The sequence below is a fragment of the Carassius auratus genome, chromosome 2, assembly GCF_003368295.1.
Source record: "Carassius auratus strain Wakin chromosome 2, ASM336829v1, whole genome shotgun sequence".
Taxonomy (NCBI): Eukaryota; Metazoa; Chordata; class Actinopteri; order Cypriniformes; family Cyprinidae; genus Carassius; species Carassius auratus.
The window spans coordinates 17712775-17734860 of record NC_039244.1 but is presented as its reverse complement, the minus strand read 5'-3'; the positions used below and the strand labels follow the sequence as shown (position 1 = coordinate 17734860).

The 22086-nt window shown below is 37.1% G+C and overlaps 3 protein-coding genes across 3 annotated transcripts in view; 2 read left to right on the top strand and 1 right to left on the bottom strand.

Moving 5' to 3' along the window:
* The window catches only part of LOC113118562 (nuclear receptor-binding protein 2-like), a 465395-nt gene that overhangs the window by 51225 nt on the left and 392084 nt on the right, over positions 1 to 22086 (bottom strand). The gene's annotated exons all lie outside the window — the stretch shown is intronic.
* On the top strand, positions 1920 to 3237 carry LOC113118638 (cystatin-like protein). Its single transcript, XM_026287971.1, has 4 exons — positions 1920 to 2152; positions 2313 to 2408; positions 2507 to 2575; positions 2681 to 3237. Exons 1-4 carry the CDS (start codon positions 1979 to 1981, stop codon positions 2792 to 2794), a joined length of 453 nt encoding a protein of 150 aa, XP_026143756.1. The 5' UTR covers positions 1920 to 1978; the 3' UTR covers positions 2795 to 3237.
* LOC113118459 (uncharacterized) lies at positions 9615 to 21450 on the top strand. Its single transcript, XM_026287664.1, has 10 exons — positions 9615 to 10248; positions 11976 to 12801; positions 13783 to 14256; positions 14723 to 14871; positions 15036 to 15252; positions 16168 to 16327; positions 16426 to 16517; positions 17639 to 18317; positions 18418 to 18532; positions 19761 to 21450. The coding sequence occupies exons 2-10, from the start codon at positions 12018 to 12020 to the stop codon at positions 19845 to 19847; spliced, it is 2757 nt and encodes a 918-aa protein (XP_026143449.1). The 5' UTR covers positions 9615 to 10248; positions 11976 to 12017; the 3' UTR covers positions 19848 to 21450.

Genomic DNA, 22086 nt, shown 5'->3' with positions numbered 1-22086 from the left:
AAAAATTTAAAATGTACTTGTCTGTTGTGATCGACAATCACAAGCTGTCAATAAAACGTTGTCTCTGCAAAGAGAAACCTGTCTTGTATGCAGCAGCTTAGAATCATAAGTACTTAAGATTCTACACTCATATGATAACAATCGGGGAGTGATAGTGTATAGATCAGGGTTGCCCAAACTCGGTCCTGTAGGGCAGGTGTCCCGCAGACTTTAGCTCCAACCCCAATTTAGACACACCTGAACCAGCTAATCATCTCTTACTAGGCATACTAGAAAGTTCCCGGCAGGTGTGTCAAGGCAAGTTGGAGTTAAACTCTGCAGGACACTGGCCCTCCAGGACCGAGTTTGGCACCTGGCATAGATGCTAGAGATCTGACACTTGCCTGGGGATTCAGGTGATAGCAGAGACTGGATGGAATGCTGTTACTACATTTGGCAGGGCAATTATCCCAAAAGCAGGCTGTTGTAGTACAACTCACTATTTGCTTGAATAAGAGGATTAAAAAGTTAAAAACATTACTGAAAATAAAGATAAAGAGAGAATTGTTAAAAAATTTAAAAAGATCAATATTGTTATCCTGAGAGTAATAATTTATTTACATTTATAAATAAATAATTAAATAATAGGATATGCCCCTGTGAAGCCTTCTGTGTGAATTATGCAATTTTGAATCATGGACAATTTGGGATTGAATTTGAAATTATGTATTGACTGAGATGGATTATGGACCATACACAAATATAAGGAATGAGTCATCTAAAGTGATGAATAAATAGTAAGATAATAACAGCACATTTTAACATATAATACTGAATTTGTTATCCCTGGAAGATGGTATGAAAGGTTGATCCACTGCAGAGATTCAACGATTTTGGTTTATGTTAACCAAGGTGATTCTTGTTAATTGTGTTGAATGATATCAAGTGACCAAGTTAAATAGAAAGTTTGATTTGAACAGACACATACGTATCAGACGTCTCATAGTAATTTTAGTCTAGTTTAGTTTACTTTAGTTCAGATGGGGAAATGTTCTTTGCACTGTTAGCTTTGTTTTGTTTGCACAAGGAGTCTGACAGCAGCCAGTGCTCCACACAGAGATCTGATCTTACTATCATCCAGTCTGTCTGGAATGACATGAAGAAACAGAACAAACTGAGACAGACTAAATCCAGAAGAACTGTGGCAACATCTCCAAGATGCTTCAAGAGCCCTACCTACAAAGCTACCTGAAAAACAATGTGCACCTAGGGCAAAGGTTTATTTAAACGCAAGGGGTGGTAACACCAAATGTTCATTTAATTTAGTTAATAGAAGTTAATTGATAAAACAAAATCTATTTATGACATTAATTTTGAAAGCATCCTCACTTTACAGCATTTTTAGACGAGTGCCTAAAACCTTTAACAGTACTGTAGTTTGCAGGTAGGTTTCTTGAAGCATCTTGGAGACGTTGCCACAGTTCTCATGGATTTAGTCTGGATTTAGATGATGAGATCAGATCTCTGCGACGCACTGACTGCTGTCAGACTCTGTGCAAACAAATTATGACAATTAATTAATGGCAAAATGAATATTTGGAAATGTAAACTGATATTTCCTACTGTCACACTGCAGCAAAACATAGAAACTGACTTAAAACCATTTTTAGCTGGTGAAAACACTTTGGTGTTTAACTTTTTTTTTTTTTTTATCTTTTGAAACTTTAAAATGTTGCTATAAATACAACTCAACAACAAGAAGACATGTATCGACACATTTAGTTCCCTTTATTCCAGATTTTTTCTTTACTTGAGCTTTAAAAAGTTATTAAAGACTTAAAAAACGCTACAGAAATCCGTTTTTTTTTCATCCTCTTAGGGGAGGGCCTCTGGTTACAAAGCCAACCAATCACAGCTGTAGTGATCTGTGTAGACAACACCAGTAACTGATTCTGAAAAACATCAGGCAAACAGCACAGCTCTTCAGTTACTGGTCAAGATGAGAGGCGTACTGTTCCTGCTCAACGCTCTGATCCTGCTGGAGTCAACAAAGGGAACGACATATGAACGCTTAGATGTTCATGATAAAATAATTGTTGACAAGGCAATAGAAAAGGCTAATAGGGATCATGGAAAAGGCAAACACCTTGACTTTCACATCATTGCCAATAGAGTAAGTTATTTAACTCATAGTCTGTCATTTGTGGGTTTGTTCAGATTTTTGGTTTTCTGTGCATGTACTTAAAGTGTTCCATAAAAAAGTAAGCTTCTTCTACATTTATATTTGCTTGTCATTTTTATACTAGAGTTACATGTACGTTTTTCTATGACAGAATGATAATATGGTCAATGTGATACTGAGACCCACCTCATGTGACAAGAAAACACCGAGTGTCCACCGGAAAGAATGTAAACTACAAAATATTGCAGTAAGTTTTCACTATCAGAGAAAAATTGGCAAAATGTCTGTACAAGTCATTGTAGAAAAAACTGACAGTTTAACACACTTCTGTGGTGTTTTTCTCAGCCTCAGGTTTCCTGTATTGACTGTAAAGGAACCATGGAACGATGTTTACTTCTCAGAAACACGGACGAGGTAACATTATATTTTACTACATTAGTCCATTGGTGACATAAACCTCCTACATTCACAAAACACCATCATGATCCATCCAAAAGGTTCTTAATGTTCTTATTGCAGATTCAAAAAAGGAAGAATGAATGTCCCCCAAAATATAATCCTGGGGCAGGACATATAATGTTTCAAATATCAGGAAATAAACAGCCACAAACTGGATGTGTTGGATGCGTCTGAGATCAAGGACAATTGCAAGTGGCCATTTTAAGAAAAAGAAAAACCTTGACACACACATATATATGTGAATCATTTTAACATTTCTAACATTCCTTTTCTTGAAGGCTTAACATTTTTATGCTTTTGAGTAGTAAGTGTCTACTAGACTTGAGCCAAAGTTACTGTGTTACAAAAGCGGATGCATATGAACAAGGCAGCTAGATGTCTGTCTGAATATAAGAATGACCACAACTCATGACTTGAGTAACATACTTAAGTAACCAAAAAAACAAATTTGTTTTGCAAGGTCTTCATATGAAGAACAAATTATATTAGACAAAAATAATGTAATGAATCAATGTCATTTTTGTCATGCACACGTGCATTATAACTGTTGTATTCTTTTTGTCATGAGGATTCTCTGTGAGGTCATCTTGGCTGTGATTAAATCATATCTAAAGGCATTGTCTTGAGTCTGTCTGGTTACTGCAGGTATACAGAAGGTGTAGTGGAACACTAGAGATCTTAGTCCCGAGTGATGGTTTATACTCTTAGGAGATTTGTACCGTATTTCCCGCACTATAAGGTGCACTTAAAAGCCTTTAATTTTCTCAAAAAACGACAGTGCGCCTTATAATCCCGGAGCACTTTATATATGGACCAAGGCGCTCTGTCAAAATGTTGACATTCCCTTTAGCACAGTTCCATCTAGTGGATGAATAACACAAACCCAGTCAAACGTTTGACTGCAGCATTTTCTATTCTATGCGCTTTATAATCCGGTGCGCGGCCCAATATATGAAAACAGTTCTAAAATAGGCCATTCATTGAAGGTGCGCTTTATAATCCGTGCGCTTTATAGTGCAGTAACAGTAATTCATAACTCAATTGTCTAATTTATTGATCTATAGTATGGTAAAATAAGTCACCTGTACGGTGTACATTTTAGGACATCCTGAAATGCTCGTTTACACTCAATATCCTGTTAATCTTGAGTACCTATAGAGTAGTACTGCATCCTTCATAACTCCAAAAAGTCTTTAGTTTTATTATATTCATAAGAGAAAGATAGTCTGTACCGATTTTTCCTGGAAAAACACGACCGGCTGGAGGCGTGACGTGTGGGCGGAGCTAAAGAATCACGAGCGAGAGTAGGCTTTTGCGTTGAGAGCGTTTGGAAGCTGTGACATTATTGTGAGGAAAAAACATCCAAAACAAACCATGGCTAACAGTCAGATTCAGCGTATATTTATGATCCAGAATCAGATCCAAAGGCTGAAATTTAACAAGAGCAGCATTAGCAACAACGTCTCTATGTGGTATGTACTGAAACTGTATATATTTGCTTAGCTGTTTTGGAAAATGACCAAGTTCCACTTTGTCGTCTTTTTTTTTTTTTTTTAAGTTGTACATGTGGAAAGTGCAGTTTGATGACAACATCGCATGTTGTTTACTTGATGTGCTAACACCTTGATAGCTAAGTTAACAACACAGAGATATTTGAAGCAGTTTTACTCAGCGCCTGCAGTTCCAACACACGATCGTGACCCTTTTTCGTTGGGACTGCATTGTCCTTAAAGGTGCCATATGCAAAAATTGAGGTAAAAATATCCATAACATGAGCTACACGCATCAAAAGAATGAGAAGAAATAAGGGCGATGATGTCATAAAAAAAATGTCAAGTTATAGGTCTGCAGAGATATCAACCTTAATTAGCATTAGCATTACTAGCCCTGGCCCTACGGGTGTCGTAATACCAGTTTCGGCCATGGGAGGCGGTATGCGGGCAACATAACCACCAGCCACCCTACAATACACGAATAACTCGCACGGCTTGTGGGCGTGTACTTGAACCTGATGTCAATCATGTGGAAAGTACAGCCCACTACTACTTCATTTCAGTTCAGAGAAGAGAGAGAAATGATGTCTCAAGCCCTTGGCAAGAGACCCCTACCACCACCACCCGCTACAGGGAAACAACCGTGCTCGGAATCACAAATCAAATCCGATAAGAAAGGGAGCCGACCCAGAGTAAACATTGGCACTGCTTTCAATCGCTGGAGACAACTGATGGACCATAAAGAAATGAGACTCGACTCCGAACTTGCAACATTTCTAACAGTAAGTTAGATGCTGTTAGTATTTCGCTAGAAGTTAGTTTTATATGTTTGTGTATTTGTTTTCTGGAAGTTATAACATAGCAATGTATCGAAGGCTGTTCGATAAACGTGCTAATGTTAGCGATGGCTAACCGTAGCTGCATTTGATAATTAGCTAGCTATAACTTAACGTTACCCATTTTATCATATCATAACTAACCTGCTCTGTCTAGTATGTTGGTCTCCGTGTCCTCTTTGCTTCGTGGTTTTTCTGTGCGTGAAAAAATTGATGTGTGGCGTGAAAGCGTGTGAAAAGAGTCAATTGCGTGTGTCTCACGGTGAATGCTTGAGAGTTGGCACATTAGTTCCCAAGCAGAATAAAGGACAGGTTGATTATTGCTGTTTAGCATTTGTATTAATCTATGATGTGTCCCTGTTTGCGTACAAGGACATAAAAAATAAATTAAAAGTGATACGTGGACCAAGGTGTCTGAGATTACTTCAAATGAACAAAGGATCATAATATTTCGTCCACAACAATATTTAATGAGGTTATAACTCCTTGTGGTTAGTCTGCATGAGATCAACAAGCTTGTTTGCTTTGCGGCCACTTTAAATACAAAATAAGCATTCAATCTACGTTACAGCATCTGAGCGCTCACAAATCTTTCTGCAGTGTCGTGAGCAGAGCGGCAAGAGCGATTTTTGACGCTCTAGACACCGGCGGTGTGAACGCACAGTTAGGCTTCGGCTATGGCTGTAGTGATGTTGTGGAGGTAGGGGCGGAACATAGAGACTATGCCGTTTCTCGTTTGTTACTCTAGAGTAGACCAGTTCACTTTACTGAGGCATACTGCCCCCATCTGTTATGGAATGTGGAGTATGACTTGATTTTTTTTGCCAAACATTACAGATGGCACCTTTAAGAAATAAATGATGTGCAAATCCGGCGTCAAACTGGGCCTTGTTTGTAAAACAAGCATCTTCGAAATGCAGGTGAACAAACACTTGCACAACTCCGTTGATGCTCTGTAAAAATAAACTCCATCCACTGGTCCCTTAATGCTGTTTCTCTTTTGGTAATCTGTGCAGGGTTGTCTTGCCCTGGCAACCAAAAACACACTTCTTTGTTTTATTTTCTTTGAAACATGTCAAATCTACTTTGACTCAATTATCTAACGTCTTGATCTCTAGTAAGGTAAAATAAATCACCTGAGGATAATTTTTTTTTGTTTGTTTCAACTTAAGTAAGGTGCATAGGGGAGTTTACACCAAAAATTGTAAATGTACTTGTCTGTTGTGATCGACAATCACAAGCTCTCATTAAAACTTTGTCTCTGCAAAGAGCAGCTTGTCCTGTATGCAGCAGCTTAGCATTAGAAGTACTTAAGATTCTACACTAATATGATAACAATCGGGGAGTGATAGTGTACACACCTGAACCAGCTAATCATCTCTTACTATAGGCATACTAGAAAGTTCCCAGCAGGTGTGTCAAGGCAAGTTGGAGCAACACTCTGCAGGTAAGCGGCCCCCCAGGACAGAGTTTGGCACCTCTGGCATAAATGCTAGAGATCTAGATAGAGATCGCCTGGGATAGCAGCGACTAAATGGAATGCTGTCACTATATAAGGCAGGAATAAGATAATTTGGTAATGAATTAAAAACATCAAAGCTCAAGACAGAATTGTTAAAAGAATTGAAAAAGATCAATATTGTTATCCTGAGATTAATTATTGTTTTACATTTATAAATAAATAATTAAATAATATGATATGCCCCTGTGAAGCCTTCTCTGTGAATTATGCAATTTTGAGTCCATACACAAATATGAGGAATGAGTCATCTAAAGCGATGAATAAATAGTAAGATAATAACAGCACATATTTAATATTATACTCTGTATCTGAATTTGCATACTGTTATCCCTGGAAGATGAAAGGTTGATCCATTGTAGAGATTCTGCGATTTTGGTTTATGTTAACTAAGGTGACTCTTGTGAATTGTGTTGAATGATATCAAGTGACCAAGTTAAATAGAAAGTTTGATTTGAACAGACACATAACAGACACCTTTACAGTAATTTAAGTTTCTAGTAAAAGAGAAAAGACAATTAATTCTTTGCAATTACATTATACACCATATTCTAGATTAAATAGAGGAGTTCTCTGCTGTTTTTTAAGAAAATGCTTTATTAAAATAGAATGGGAAACTGCTGCTCAACCACAAAAACAAAATTAAAATGAAATTAACAGACCATCGAGAGGGAATTTAAAAAGTAATTTAAATAAAAAGATGATTGCTCAAACACAACTGTGGTAAGAATTTACAAAGGATCAATCTGATTCAAGCGGTTCTCTGAGTTCTCAGATTTTAGCTGTGACCGGGCAACTTCTGGAACAGTCAACTTGACAAATGGAAATTAATAGACTGGAATTGGAAGAGAAGCAGAAACCCGGTTTCAGAGAGAAGAGAAAGTAGCTGATGGATATTCAGCTTCCCTTCCGAAAGAAGAAGTTAACACTTCTGAATAAATGCAAGAAAAGGTGAAACTTTCACTTGAGACTTTTCCAAACAACTAAGAGAACATCCTGCCATGCAAAATTGGCAGGATTGATCTAACGTTCAATTTACCAACAATCCACATAGAGGTAAAGGTAATTTTATAGAATAAATAAAAAAATAATAACTCGAAATTCCAAACTTTTGAAATCAGAAATGCACGGTACAGGATAGGAATGTTTTTTTGGCCATGGATACAAGATTGTATAGAGATCTCCAATCTTCTTCTAAGCAGCTGATTAGAAGCAACAAAGAGTTTGAAAATTTTTAATTGCATAATACATGACAAATTACATTTGAGAAACTGAATTAGGCTCTCTCAAGTGCAGGACTGAGTAAATCAGAATATTCTAAATCATTTACTCTTTGATTTTGAAAAGTTAGGTTTTTGTCTGTGGTCTTAAACCCAACCCATGGTAATCAATATCAGATATTTTTTATTAATATCCTAACAATTAGACACTGTTGCACAGGGAATGCCACACAGAAATGTGAAGAAACATGATCTTTGCAAATGATTATTTGAACAAAATGTTAGTAGGAAAACACAAAAAGGAAGCAAACATATTAGTGTTAAATAATGTCATATCGGAAAAAAGTTAATATTTATAAATCTATTTACAAACCCAATTCCCAAAAGATTGGGACACTGTACAAATTGTGAATAAAAACAATGCAATGATGCAGAAGTTTCAAATTTCAATATTTTATTCAGAATACAACATGACATATCAAATGTTTAAACTGAGAAAATTTATAATTTTAAGGGAAAAATAAGTTGATTTTAAATTTCATGGCATAAGCATCTCAAAAATGTTGGGACAAGGCCATGTTTACCACTGTGTTTTAGGAATGTTGGTCCCATTCTTGTCTAATACAGGCATCTAGTTGCTCAACTGTCTTAGGTCTTCTTTGTTGCATCTTCCTCTTTATGATACACGCACTCATGCAACATCATACAATCAGAGATGCAGGCTTCTGAACTGAGCGCTGAAAACAACTTGGGTTGTTTTTGTCCTCTTTAGTCCAGATGACATGGCATCCCACTTTTCCAAAATCAACTTCAAATTTGGATTCGTCTGACCACAGAACAGTTTTCCACTTTGCCACAGTCCATTTTAAATGAGCCTTGGCCCAGAGAAAACGCCTGTGCTTCTGCATCATGTTTAGATATGGCTTATATTGACCTATAGAGTTTTACCATGGCAGGGTGGATTGTGTTCACCAGCAATGTTTTCTGGAAGTATTCCTGTCCCCATGCTGTGATTTCCATTACAGTATCATTCCTGTATGTGATGCAGAGCCGTGTAAGGGCCCGAAAATCATGGGCATCCAGTATGGTTTTCCGGCGTTGACCCTTACACACAGAAATGATTCCAGATTCTCTGAATCTTTGGATGATATTATGCACTGTAGATGATGATAACTCCAAACTCTTTGCAATTTTTCTCTGAGAAACTCCTTTCTGATATTGCTCCACTATTTTTCGCTGCAGCATTGGGGGAATTGGTGATCCTCTGCCCATCTTGACTTCTGAAAGACACTGCCACTCTGAGAGGCTCTTTTTAATCATGTTGCCAATTGACCTAATAAGTCCCCCAGCTGTCCCTTATATGTACATTTAACTTTTCCGGCCTCTTACTGCTACCTGTCGCAACTTTTTTTGGAGTGTGTAGCCCTCTTGAAATCCAAAATGAGCCCATATTTGGCATGATATTTCAAAATTTCTCACTTTCAACATTTGATGTGTTATCTATATTCTATTGTTAATAAAATATAAGTTTATGAGATTTGTAAATTATTCCATTCCTTTTTTACTCACAATTCGTACAGTGTCCCAACTTTTTTGGAATCGAGCTGTAGAGCTTGTAATTCTTGCAGTTCTTGTAAATTATTCTCACCATTAAAAACGCCAATCAATAAAAATAGATAGATAGAAAATCTATGAAGACTTTAATCCCTTTAATATGGGAATAGACTTTGTACATTTTTAAAATGTGGAAAAAATGAAGTAAATTTGTGCTGTATAATTAATCCAATAATTGTACATTATTTTGTTATAAAATCACACACACACACACACACACACACACACACACACACACACACACACACACACACATATATATCTCAACTTCCAAAAAACACGTGTTTCCGGACTGTCTCTGTTGACTTCCGGAAACATGGCGATCACCGGGGCGGCGGACGATCACTGGCGGAGTGCAAGGGGAGTGTAACGGAAGGCTGTGCACCGCGAGGTTTAGACCCTGACAGACGAGTCCTCCGCGGCGACAGGAGATGGGTCTCATGCATGAGTCTGCATCGAGATCATAAAAAGAAACCGCTCCGATCAGGCAGCTTTACTGTCACCTGTGCTGATAATCACTGACTTTAGCTGCTGGGCAAGAGTCGTGCAAGTGGATCAAGCCATGATCGCACCACATTCACGCATTATACTAGCCATATTGTAATACAACTGTCGCCGTTTCGTGATGCGGAGCACAACAGCCGCAGCTTCAGCTCGCAGATAACGTTACTGCCAAATCATCGGTGTGAAGTTAGCAGTTCGTTAGCAGTGCTCAGCTCTGCTCCTCTTCCGGGCCCTCAGCAGATGCTCCATAAATCCTGCTTTCACAACATTTCAGCCCCGATAAAGCCTTTATTAAAGATCAGTTTGTAAATCCACGCAGCCGTGCAGCACAGTTAGCCGTCGAATAGAAACTATAATCTTGCCAATGCCAGCAATACCTGCGTGCGAGCTCATCCTCCTGACCCTGCACATCCATCCATGAACCATCCTCTGAGATAAACATGTAAGCATGCTGTACAAGACATTAGCACACAAGGACTAGGAAAGTCCTTTTATGTCTAGTCTGTTTTATAGTGGTACATTTTTAAGACATTTCAAGCTTTTTACTGTCACTGTACATGTACAATGAAACCATTAACAAGAGTGTTGAAGAGAACGCTGGACCTTTTACTGTTAAAGGAACAGTCACCTTAAATTAAACTTCTGTCATCATTTACACACCCTCATGTCATTCCAAACCAGAATGACTTCGTTCTGTGGAACGAGGACAAAAAACATCATTAAAGTAGTTCATATGACTGTATCCCAAGTCTTCAGATACACAAAAGCTTTTTATAAGCTCAAAAAATGGTGGTTATCAGTGAAAATCATGCTTGGCAACTGTGATCACCAATTGAGTTCATTGTATGGAAAATAACAACTTAGAACATAAATTAATTTGTAATTGAACATATTTTAAAATCTAATTGATTCCTCTGATGACCCTGGGATCAGTGTCACATGATCTTTCAGAAATCATTCTAATTTGCTGAAATATTTCTGGCTTGGTATCAATGTTGATGAAAGTTGTTGTGCTGGTCAATGTTTTTGTGGTAAGCTCTATTAAAGTAGCTCCATGTTGTTTATATGTCTATATTCCAAGTCTGAACATATATAAAAGCTTTTTGTGAGAAACAAAATGAAGTTGTGGTTGCAAAGATGTTATTCCACTGAAAATCTTACTTGACCGCTATAAACACCATTGGGTTCTTTGCATGGAAAAGAGCAGCTTGGACATAGAGCTATAAATATCCTAAAAATGTAAATAACAAGGTCAAATGAGATTTAAACAACATGAGGGTGAATAAATGATGACAGAAATGTCATAAAAGGGAGCAAACGATGTTGAAATGGCATTAAAATAGTCCAAGAATGTTATTGTTCTCAGAGATGATCACTTCCTTGGCTAACTGCTGATGTGGTGATAGCGTCAGTGTTTCCATTGACTAGTTGCTCTAACATGATGCACTGATAAAAGATGCACTTGTGATGTCAGTCTCTGTTTACAGCAGTTGGACTCATAATGCAATATTCAGTGTACAATATTTGGATTAGTACTTGCTTGATAACCTGAATATGTGATTCTCCTGTACCAAGGTTCCATTTATTTTATCAAAAATCAGTAATACTGTGAAATATTATCACAATTTAAAATAACTGTAGTATGTTTCTATTTCTGTGATGACAAAGCTGAATTTTCAGCATCATTACTTCAGTCTTCAGTGTCACATGATCCTTCAGAAATCATTCTAATATGCTGATTTAGTGCTCACAAAATATTTTGTATTATTATCAATGTCGAAGACAGTTGTGCTGCTTAATTTTTTTTAGAGGCCATGCTACATTATTCAGGATTCTTTAATGAATAAAAAGTTTCAAAGTTTCTTCATATTGCGTATGAAAACCATCCTACTTCATAAAGGAGGTCTGATTCAGATGTGAGGACGGGATATCCTCTTTTCCGCTCAGCCACTGATGGAAAGGGCACATCAGCCTGACGATTCTCAAGTTACCGTCTATTTCTGGAGCACCTCCTGTCTGATTCATCAGTGTAGAGATGAGGTTCTATAAGTGTTGAACCATAATGATGCATCTCTCTGTGGTTTAGCACTAAACACTGTTGGAAAAAGACTGATTAAATCATATGTACTATAAAGTATACTCCCTAAAAGATGTGCTTTCTGTTTGTAGGGGTGTTCTTTTGAACTTCACTGTTGGATCACCCTATATACCATGCTGGGGCTGCCTGTATGCTTTGGCCTCTTAACCTGCAGGAGATTCTCCTTGCCGCACCAGCCTTCTCACCTACTGAGTCTAGGTGCTCTCACTAGTATGTACAGCACACGTATGTACAGCGGTGGTGGGGGGAAGCCAGGTCGCCGCATCGGCCTAATAGGAGGAGGGCCATCCATGCTGGAGAGCCACCATCATCCGCTCCCACCTCATCACCCTCATGTCCATCAGCCTCAGAGCTACCCAGCCGTTTATCAAGCCCGTCTAGACACCCACCGGCCCCACTACCAGACCCACCAGCACTTCCACACGCACCCTCAAGTCACCCACCTCCCCCCTCCACACTACCAGCCCCATGCGCATTTACACCACAGCAAGAAGAAGACCTGGAACTTCATCCACGAGAAGATGAGCTACGACACTTTCTTCACTATGAAGCGGCTGATCGATCGCTCGCGCACCGTGGATGAAGTTCTGCGCTGGGTCACCCAGAATCCAGGGAAGATCTCGCACAATCATTACCCCATTGCCCTTCAGAAGATTGGTCAGCTCCTGGTGCTGCAGCAGGCCGGAGGTCAGGCGGGTGGGAGCGGAGCAGGGGGCGGTGGAGGAGCAGGTGATGGAGTCTTGCCTGCGTCCTCCGGAGGAGGTTCGGGGGAGAACGCCATACGTCAGATTATGGATAATCAGGATTTTCAGACGCTGTGTGATGCCATTGTCAATGACTGCTCCAAGTTCGACAACTTCAGCATTGTTAACTGCCTTTATGCTGTTGCTGCTCTTGGTGAGTCCGTAGTGAATGTACTGTAGTTAGATAGCATGGTATGGTACTTTTTGCACTGTTTTTAGATTGTTAATTAAGCAAATGACATTGACATTGAAATTACGTGCTAGAAAATATTAATAAATAATTTATTAATAATATTTCAAATAATAATTTATTTAAAGAAAAGAAAAAGAGAAAGTCTGACATTTCTGACATGACATTTCTATATATATATATATATATATATATATATATACACGTATTTTTCGGACTATAAATCGCACCTGAGTATAAGTTGCATCTGTCAAAAAAAACGTCATGATGAGGAAAAAAACAACTATAAGTCGCATTTATTTAGAATCAAGAACCAAGAGAAAACATTACCGTCTACAGCCGCGAGAGGGTGCTCTATCCTACTCAGTTTAGACTACAGGAGCACTGAGCGTTATAGAGCGCGCTCTTGCGGCTGTAGACGGTAATGTTTTCTCTTGGTTCATTTCTCTCCGTTCATGTCAAATTAATTTTGATAAATAAGTCGCACCTGACTATAAGTCGCAGGACCAGAGAGAGAGAGAAATTTAATATTTATTAAGGAAAAAAAAGTTGTTTATTGAAAACACAAAATGTTTTCTGTACCAGCTTGAGTTTAAAAAGTTATTAAAACAAAGAATTTTTTTATTTTTTAAATTATGAAAACAAAAATTAAATAACATAAAAAAAGTAGCTTCAAATGGCTTTTTTCCGTAATGAAAAATATTTAGCATATTTAAAAAGTATAAAAACAATTAAATAAATAATAAAAACATATTTTTACAATATATATATTTTATTTTAAGAATGAGATTGTTGTTGTTTGATTTGTGTAGCATGTGACACTCTTGACACTGCTTGATATGCCATGTCAAAGACCCAGTTACAGTCTATAGTTTCTTGACATAATATTTGAATATAAAAACATGTATCGTTGTATTGATCCTGTGTGTTCTCCATCTCACTCAGGGCTGCCCAGTGACTCTCAGATCGTGCAGGTTCTGGAGGAAGAGTCCCAGGCTCGGCTGTCCCAGTTTAACCAAAAGGACATCTCCATGGTTTTCAGCAGCAGCATGAAGCTACATCCATCCAGCCAGCATCCCTTGATTGAATCATGTCTCGCAGGGCTAGAGAAGAACATTGAGCGGGAGCGCCACCCTCAGACGCTCTTCCTCCTGCTCTCCTACTACCGCACTAAATGGAGAGCGCTGCGGGCGGCAGATGGAGTCTCTCCTGAGCAGCTGGTGGTGAACCGGAAGATCCTGCGGCTGGTGAAGCACACGCTGGCCAGCGTTAGCAGCGTCAGGGACCATGAGATGGCTCTGCTGGATGAGATGCTGTCAGCTTGTGCCAGGGAGGCTAGCAACAAGAGCCTGGAGCTTATCTTCAGCTCTCACCTCTTCTACCAGAACAGACAGGAGAAGTTTGTGAGCAGCCTTGCAGGTGAGTTAGTGACTCATTTGAGGGGCAGTAGTGGCCTAATGGTTAGAGAGTCAGGCTTGTGACACAAAAGTCTCAGGTTTGAGTCTCTTTCAAAAGCTAATACCTTTTTTAAGTGTTTTTGAAAGTAGTTTCTTATACACGCCAAGGCTGCATTTAATTAAAAATACAGTTAAAGCAGTAATATTGTGAAATATTACTATAGAAATGTTTATATTTGAATATATTTTTTCATGTAAAATAATTTTTTACTGTGAAAATGTGCAAAATTTGCTAAATGATAGGCTTCTGATAAACAAACAGAAATTATTATTCATAACTCTGACCACTTAATATACAATGTATTTTTTTTTTTTTTTACTATTTCTTTGTACTTAAGTTTTTTAAATGACACAATATTTCCTGTTGCCAAGAACTGAATGGGGGATGAATAATGAGGCTACCTGTAAACCCTTTTTTATCTTTTTAGAAGAGCTGCCTAAAAAGGTTGATGGCATTACGCCTTACACCATGGCCCTCATCGCCAAATACATCGCTCGCCATCGTCTCAGAGAGACGCGCTTACTAGACACCATCGCTGACTTCTTGGTCAAGAAGGGTGAATACTTGGACAGCAAGGTTAGACGACATATCCAATTTCAATACAAAGAGTTGTTTCTATAGGAAAGAACCGGAGTAAAATACAAACTAATTTACATTTTCCATATTATATAATGCTGATAAAATCAAATGAGCAATGTGTTGTATGTATCTTTTCCCCTTTGCATATTTCCTTTGTCTAGGTGATCCAGAAACTTGTTTTCCCGTTCAGTCGTATGAGTTATCGGCCGGCTAATGAAGCTCAGTTTTTCTCCAAGCTGGAGATGGTGCTCGAACTAAAGGCTCTGAGCTCTCCGCTGGCCACTGTAAACATCCTCATGTCTTTGTTCCAGCTGGGTCATTTCCCCGGGGTTGTTCTTCACCGGGTCTTCTCTCCGTCGTTCATCAGTAATGTCACCAGTGAGTTTACTGAATGCTTGTTTGTGGAGTGCTAAGAAGACTAGTGCTCGTCTCTTGAAAAGATAAAATAGTCAGCCTTTAAAAATCCTTATTTGCTCAGATGGGTTAAGGCTTCGTGTTTTTATTTTTTAATGTTTAATGAAACTGAGAATATCCTGGTCACACTCATGCAAACACTTAACGGGGGACAGATAGCAATAGTGACCTCTGCTGGTTGATTTATTTTTTCTTTACATGATAATCAGTGCAATTCTCTAAAAGTATACTTTTTTTACAGTAGCAATATTTTACAGTCCACTCATACAGATCCACCAAACAGAATTGCAAAACAAAATGAAGAAATGTATAGGTCATATTTCATATTATTAAATCCAGTAGAAAAAATACTGACATGATGTGTGCTTTACAAATGATCAGCTAAGAATTGTGGTTCATTTTCATGAAAATCACTTTAGAAGTCAATTGGTTCTTACAATAGGCTTTTTTATACAAACGTTTAAGTTTGGGGTCGGTAAGTTATTTATTTTTAAGTCTATTATGCTCACCAAGTCTGCATTCATTTGATCAGAGATTCATTAAAAACAGCACAATTGTGAGATGTTATTACAATTAAAATGAACTTGTATGAAAAAAAATATTTATTCCTGAATTTGCATCAGCCATTACTCCAGTCTTCAGTCACATGACCCTTCAGGAACCATTCTAACAAACTGATTTGGTGCTCAGGAAACCTTTTTTTTTTAAATTATAATCAGTGTTGAAAACAGTTGAGCTACTTAATATTTTTGTAAAAATCGTGATACTTTTTTCCAGATTCTTTGTTGAATAGAATGCTCAAAATAACAGCATTTAACAACTTTTTTGTGACAATGTTGAAGTGTTTCCTGTCACACCTGCTCTGTCTCTTGTTTGTAGACAGCCCGTATGCCCTGATTGTACGTCGCTACCTTTCACTACTGGATGCAGCCGTAGAGCTGGAATACAGGGACTACACTGGACCCCGCCTCCAGGAGACCCACAAAGTGCTCATGTTTGACCACGCTTTAACTGCAGACGAGGTGAACCGCAAATACAGGTAAGTGACTTTCGAAATGTTCCTGTATCCTGAAACCCAGAAGACGTGTGTCATCAGTTAGTCCAGGTAACCGTGAGCTCAGAGTGTTTGTGTTGCAGTTATAAAGGTCTGGTTGCAGAGGCACTCCGGCAGCTTGTTGGTGAGCACGGCTACAAACAAGATGAAGTTCTCGCACCAGGATATTACACAGGTCATTTTCTTGTTGTAGTCCAGCTATTTGTGTAGAGGTCGCCTGATTTAGGTTTTTGGATGACTGATATAAAGCTGAAGTAGGTCAATATGATATCGCTCTTTTTATTGTAAAGATTGTTGTGTACACATGCATAATTTCTGCAATAAAGGTTATTTTACATAAAGTTTACAAAAATAATTAGAAATAAATCATAAAGTTTCAAAGTAAACTAAAGCCCAAAAAATAAATCACAATTCCACTTCCGACAAATTGAATGGCCGATGATGATCATTGCAAAAAATACCAAATATTGGCCGTGGCTATTGCATGCATGAAATTTAACATTCTTATTAAATTTGTATTTATTATTATTAGTATTAGTAGTAGTAATTTTGGTGTTAAGAAAATCATGTGTATTCTCTTGCAGTTGGGAATGTAATGATTCACTAAACTTGATACAATTGACGATAATGATTGTACAATGCAAAACAATTTTTTTATTAATAAGCAAAATGATATTTAAGTCAACTTCTAAATGAAAAGTTGTCCTTCTATTATTATTATTGGATGGACAAAATGCTCCACATTTCTTTGTGAAATTAAAATAGGTAGAATAACATAAACTAAACTGAAATTTTAAAACAAACCCCAAAACAGCTATGCTAGTGCTCTTTCATTTAAAATTAGAAGCAACCACTGTATTTCAATCATGATCCACGCATTCAACATTAACAGTTTTGTACACTTTAGTATAGGGTCCAATTCACACTAATAACTACTTGCTTATTAGCATGTCTATTATTAACATATTGTCTGTTTATTAGTGCTTATAAAGTACATATAATGCATGACATCCATAATCCTACCCAATACCCTAAACTTAACAACTACCTTATAAACTATTAATAAGCAGCTAATAAGGGGTTAATTGAGGATCATAGTTAATGGTTAGTTAATAGTGAGAATTGGACCCTAAAATAAAGTGTGACCACAGTTTTTAAACTAAATTGAATTGCGTACTTTGATATTTGAAAGAAGAAACGGAATGGTCTGACTTTAGCTTTGTGAAACTATAATACTCCATAAAACACATCTACTTGAAACAAAAGAAATGAATGTCGTGCTTTGTCTTCTGGCAGATTTCCTGCTGTGGATCGACAGCACGGGCCGCGTCCTCCCCATCAGAACAGGCACACCAGTAGCATCATTAGCAGCAGGTTCAACCGCGTGTGTCGTACTGAATCTCAAATCTCCAGAGGGGACTGGCTCTGTCGCAGCCCTCACTACTGACTTCCAGAAGTTCTCTCCCTTTGCCCCGTCACTGGAGGAAGGGGCTGACAAGAGAACAGGAGAGGAGTCTGCCTTCCTCTCCGCTCATATGCGTCCTCCAGCAGCTGCAGCGGTGGCAGGCGGATCTCAGAGGGTCGGCCCTAATGGAACGGTCTCGCTAGACTACAACCCATATTACACCACTTCAGATTATTACTCGACTCTAGCCAAGGAACACTCTCTGGAGAGCCAGGACAGCTCCACTCTCAGTAGCCCCTCAGACTGCCTGACTCAGACGGGACCCTCCATTCCAGGGGGGGTTACCACGCAAGACTCCCTGTTCCAGTTCTCCATCGGAAAAATCCTGGAGGATGAGGGAGGTGCTGCGACAGAAGCGAACCCGGGGCCAGACTGTGAGATCACTACATTTTACGAAGCTGTTTCATACCCAGAGGGAGGCGAGAGTGATGTTGTAGCCGCTTCTCCACTGCAGCTTCACAACCCAGACAAAACTGAAGCTGACCGGACTACAGGAGAGCAGGTGAAGAGGTCAGTCATTCATTCAGTCAAATATATATGCCATCTAGGCTTGAATGTCTTGCTCTTAATCTTTAATTAACCCACTCTTTCTGACCTTCCTCACATGCAGGGTAATTATGTCTGTGAATGATAAATGGCATTACTGCCATAATTCTGACGTGCTGGTTGGATCCAGGGCAATGAGAGACCGTCACCTGCAGTTACTGGGCTACATCATACTACAGGTGAACACTCTGCAAAATATTTGATTTATTCACTTTTTAATTTCTTGCTGTCTTAAGATATCATATGTGATGTCTAGTTTATTTTAAATAGTAGATACCCACCAATTTTTGCTATCTGACTTCATTTTTGATAGCAGAATATAATGTTTTATGTTGCATTTAATCATTTTTATACAGGTAATATTACAAATCTGTAATCAAACTTAATCTAATTGCAGCTATTTTTCTTTAAAAAATAAAGCTGTACAGTATACTAAAATCAGTAGTAACAGTCAATGTATATGTACATATTAACCTGTTAACTGTCACTCACGTTTTTGAAGATAGACTTGAATGTGGATGATACAAACATAAATTTTTATAATTCATGACTGAAAACATTTTGTAATATGATTTTGATGTATCATTTACATGTTAATGCAATGTCTGATTTTAAAATGGGTTTTGAAGGATGAATTTTGAGATTTTGTGTTTTCAAGTGATATATAACTTCTGATGATTTCTAAAATGTGATAGAGAAAAAGGCAACGAGGAAGTCTTTTTTTTAAACAAACGTCAAAGCTCCTTTTGTAATGTAGATTTTTGAGGGTGCACTCTTGTCATAAATTGATCTATTACTTTTCCTACATAATTCTTAACAAAAAATATTGGTATAATATATATTTGGGAGTCTTAGACCTTTCCAACGATATATAGTTTGTCAAGATTAGATTAAATTTGATTGTAATATAGTATAGTCAACGTAGCGGGTGACATTTAACAGGTTAAAACTGTAATTTTGAAAAACTCAGTTTGCATGAGGAATATAAAGTAATAATATTTTTTCTCTCTGAAATTAATACTTTTATTAAGCAAGGAAACAAATTGACCAAAAAGAGACAGTAAAAACATTTCTAATGAAAAAAAAAAAAAAATATATATATATATATATAATATATTAATTTGATTCATGATCAAAGAATTATGAAAAAAGTTCATAAAAGTTTTCAACTTTGATGTAATAAGTAATGATGCTGAAAATTCAACTTTGCATCACAATACATTACTGTTTAAATTTATATAAATATCGCACTACAGTATTTTGATCAAATAAACCTGCTAAATACAGTTAAATCTTTATATAATTAAGGTAGCAGTAAATTATAGTAAAATGTTCAAAAATAATGAATTTACAAAAGAAAAAAAATAGATTACAAAATATTTATATACCTATGACTTTTACTTGCAGTTGCCCTATTTGGAGTTGGAGAAGTTGAACGGGATAGAGGAAGTGAAGCAGTACCTACACAAAAAGCTGCTGGAGGTTCCTTTATGACGACATAAAAGGATGACGTGTGTTTGTGAGCTCCAGAGAGCATGTGCATCACCCACACTTTCAAGAGTGTGTGTTGTTTTCAGAAAGACTTGGTGTACGTATGTATCTGTGTGTATGTGAGCGTCTGTATGCGCGTTTGTACACAGGATGTGAACAGTTCTTGTTTTCAGAACAAAACTTCAGCTGACACAAGAAATCTGGATGGGTGTTACTGTTATTCTTTAATTACACAGAGATCTTCTTTGGGCAAAGTTCTAAATAATATATGTAGTCTAACTGTGTCTGGATGATACAGCTTATTCAGCGCCATCAAACAAATATGACTTCCCTCAGCAAATAAAACAAGGGCCATTTCAGACTCGGTGAACAGTATATTGACATCACAAAAAAATCAGCAGCACTTCTGAAATGTTATCTTTTGTTCAGAGTACGTGTTTTTTTTGGTATATTTGGGGGTGAAAAGAGCAAGTGTTTTATTATTATATGCTCCTCAGCATTTTATTTTAGCTTTTGATAGTGTTCCCAAATCCTCTTTTGTGTCCTCACTGTTATTTTGGTGTGTTTAGGTGCAAATTTGGGAGCAGGAGCTAAGTTTGTCTTTTGGGGCAAGTATTTGTTTTAGTTTTATGGTTGTGGACACAAGTGTGCGGGGGTCTGGTGATGAGCCACAGCTATTTCTGTTTCAGATGCTGCCACCACGACTTTGATTTTAAACCTGAGGGTTTGGGAATAAATATGGACATATATATTAAGACATAAGTGGGGATGTTGATTAAAAGTCTTATGATGTGAACTGTATGGCGTTACAGAACAGAAAACGTTGGAATGTATAAGAATTATTATATACAGGAATGGGATGTGTTTAAGGATTTTATTTTCTCAAAATGATTAACCGCTTTGGAGTCATGTGAGGACAAAAGCAATGCACAAAGTTGACTGCAGGATAGTTATTAAATAATGTTTTCATCTCTTTCCTATGTGGAGGATGTTGCATTTTTAGATTGTGCCTTTAGAGTATGAATATGTCCTCACTGTAATCTTTAGACAAATTCTAAACAAAAAGCTTAATGAAAGTCTTTCATGAAAAGACAAGTAAATGTAGCTGTGTTTAAAAGAAATGAAAAATTTTAATTTCATCCTTACAAAGAAATTAATTCATTAAAATCCAGTTGGATTTATCATATTCATTTTTGTCACAGTGACAGGCAACAATCTAGTGTGATATTTAAATATTATCATAGTTTATTTTAATAAGTACAAAGTTCATTTAAAATAAATCCAAGAAGATATGTTATATCAAGGCCTTGCTTACATTCACATGATTCGAGAAGCTTGATGTGAACAGAATTTAGAACCTAAAATCAGATATTAATATGGAAGATGTATTTCGTGCGAGTCAACCACATACCACTTTCTCTGTATGCATTTGCTTTGCTCTTTCTTTAGAGGGAAAGATAATTTATTATGGGAAGTGAATGTAAGTAGACCGTGTGAGTGAATGTCTGTGTCAGGTAGCAGGTGGGGAAATGGATCGAAATGTTTGTTTATATATACATATTAAAATGTCTATATAAAAATATTAAAAATGAGAAAGCAGAAAGTCTAGTTTGTCTTGAATTGATTTTTTCAAGCCAGGAAGATATCCTTTCAGTACACTCTATCCTTATGTCAAGCTGCAACCGATATCCACCGTTATTTGAGTGTTATGTATATGATATTATAGTATTTATTAACATTTTGAATTGCCTTATATTCAGGGACTCACGCTTTAAAAAGTCTTACATTTAATTGTATCCAACTTAAAGCCATAAAAAGTCTTAAATGGTACAAGAAATATTTTATAAACATCATTGAAAAAAGTCATAAACTTGAGGTACCCTGATTTATACTTTATTTTCATATAATTTGAGTTTATGAACTATTTTGCTCATCATTGAGTTACATTGTAATCTATATAAATTATTATTAGTATTATTAGTAATTTTCATTACTATCAATAGTTTATTTCAGATTCAATTAAGTTATCTTAGTGTTCCATTTCTGTTTAACTTTCCGTGGAACAGAAAGGAAGATATTTTAGTAATCTAATCTTAATTATTATTAATAATAAAATTTTATTAACATTATTTTATTTCAGCTTCATTTCAGTTACTGTAAATGGTAGTTTGTTAACAATATGTCTCATTTGAGCATAAATCCTCATCAAGCTGAATATGTAAATCGTGATGATCGACTTCAA